Raw genomic sequence first — 2,034 nt, 5'->3', positions numbered from 1 at the left:
TAATTTCCGATTGTCCAATGTTGAGATTTCTTCGAGTGATTAGTCAAACCCTCTTAATGCGAATTGAAAATATATTGGACTGGTTGTATTGATGTTTTAACGGTACCCGGATGATCAAAAATATCTGTGTTTGACAGATTTTAACTTTGGCATTGACAAGTTTGATTTTCAAACAAATGTTTCCTGAAATAATAAAAAAAAAAACAATGTTTCTCAGACAAAAGAACATTCCACTCTTTTCTTAGTAGAATAATTAGCAATTGAATTAAACTGAACTAAAGTTTCAATCTAACCGGCATGAATACCTTTTTCCTATTCCTAATTAGGCCCTACTTGGTGCTTCGTTTGCCTTCAGATCAATTTTGGCTATTTCGGCTAGAAAAAAAACGTTCGTCTATATTACAGGACATTCTACATCATTTCTCCCATCTAATTTAAAGGACGCATCCGACCCGCGAAAAACTTCACGTGTTTTCAGTTGTCCATCAGTAATTGGACTCACTCCACTTATTCATTGCCATCTCTTCCCATGTTAAAACACGAAATTCAACATTCTACAATTCATTTAAAGCTTTCCAATATGTCGAATGAAAGCCAATACTTAATGTCTCCTAAAAAAATTCAATATATGATGTCCATGAAAATTTTGAGCTAGTCAAATTGAAAGTAGACCACTGCCGGTTATACTCATCCGCTAGAGTTTTGGCAGTTCACAAAACGACTATTTTTAGAATTAGCCTTCCGCCTTTAGGTCTCTCATCATCTCGGCAAATCTTAAAGATAATGCAATTTCAGACATCAAATTCCAAATCTATACCAAAAATTACCCAAAAATAGGCAAGCAAAATAGCCTGGACTACATTCATATACAATAATTTGCATGAAATATTTTAGTGGAGTGAGTCCAATTATTTTAAAATACTATACATAAAAACACAAGTTATTTCCCTTGAAGCTATTCTTCCACCGTGCACTGTAATTCAGAATGATGTAAATAGAAGCTATAAGTGTCCCTGATACAGAAGAAGAATCACAGAAGAAGAACTACAGAAGAAGATCTCTACAGAAGAAGAACACAGAAGAACTCTTACAGAAGAAGAACTATAGAAGAAGAACTACAGAAGAACTCTTACAGAAGAAGAACTACAGAAGAAGAACAATAGAAGAACTATAGAAGAGGAACACAGAAGAACTCTTACAGAAGAAGAACAATAGAAGAACTATAGAAGAAGAACTACAGAAGAACTCTTACAGAAGAAGAACTACAGAAGAAGAACAATAGAAGAACTATAGAAGAAGAACTACAGAAGAACTCTTACAGAAGAAGAACTACAGAAGAAGAACAATAGAAGAACTATAGAAGAAGAACACAGAAGAACTCTTACAGAAGAAGAACTACAGAAGAACTCTTACAGAAGAAGAACTACAGAAGAAGAACACAGAAGAACTACAGAAGAAGAACTACAGAAGAACTCTTACAGAAGAAGAACTACAGAAGAAGAACTATAGAAGAAGAACTCTACAGAAGAAGAACTATAGAAGAACTCTTACAGAAGAAGAACTACAGAAGAAGAACTACAGAAGAAGAACAATAGAAGAACTATAGAAGAAGAACTACAGAAGAACTCTTACAGAAGAAGAACTACAGAAGAACTCTTACAGAAGAAGAACTACAGAAGAAGAACTACAGAAGAAGAACTACAGAAGAAGAACTATAGAAGAAGAACTACAGAAGAACTCTTACAGAAGAAGAACTACAGAAGAACTCTTACAGAAGAAGAACTACAGAAGAACTCTTACAGAAGAAGAACTACAGAAGAAGAACTACAGAATAAGAATTACAGAAGAAGAACTACAAAATAAGAACTACGGAAGAAGAACTACAGAAGGAGAACTCAACAGAAAAACAACCACAGAAGAAGAACTACAGAAGAAGAACTCTACAGAAGAAGAATTACAGAAGAAGAACTACAGAAGAAGAACTACAGAAGAAGAACTCTACTGAGAAAGAACTACAGAAGAAGAATACAGAAG

General features: G+C 34.1%; 1 protein-coding gene across 1 annotated transcript in view; it reads left to right on the top strand.

Moving 5' to 3' along the window:
* LOTGIDRAFT_156394 (hypothetical protein) overlaps positions 1-2,005 on the top strand; it is a gene marked incomplete at both ends in the record, with an annotated part of 9,859 nt that extends 7,854 nt beyond the window's left edge. Inside the window, one exon of the mRNA XM_009047048.1 lies at positions 1,635-2,005. Within this exon, the coding sequence (XP_009045296.1) occupies positions 1,635-2,005 (371 nt within the window). The remainder of the gene's footprint in view (positions 1-1,634) is intronic.
* Positions 2,006-2,034: the final 29 nt, after the last annotated feature.

This window comes from Lottia gigantea (assembly GCF_000327385.1).
Source record: "Lottia gigantea unplaced genomic scaffold LOTGIsca_11, whole genome shotgun sequence".
NCBI lineage: Eukaryota > Metazoa > Mollusca > Gastropoda > Lottiidae > Lottia > Lottia gigantea.
The sequence above is the reverse complement of the archived record's forward strand: the minus strand, read 5'-3'. Positions and strand labels throughout refer to the sequence as shown.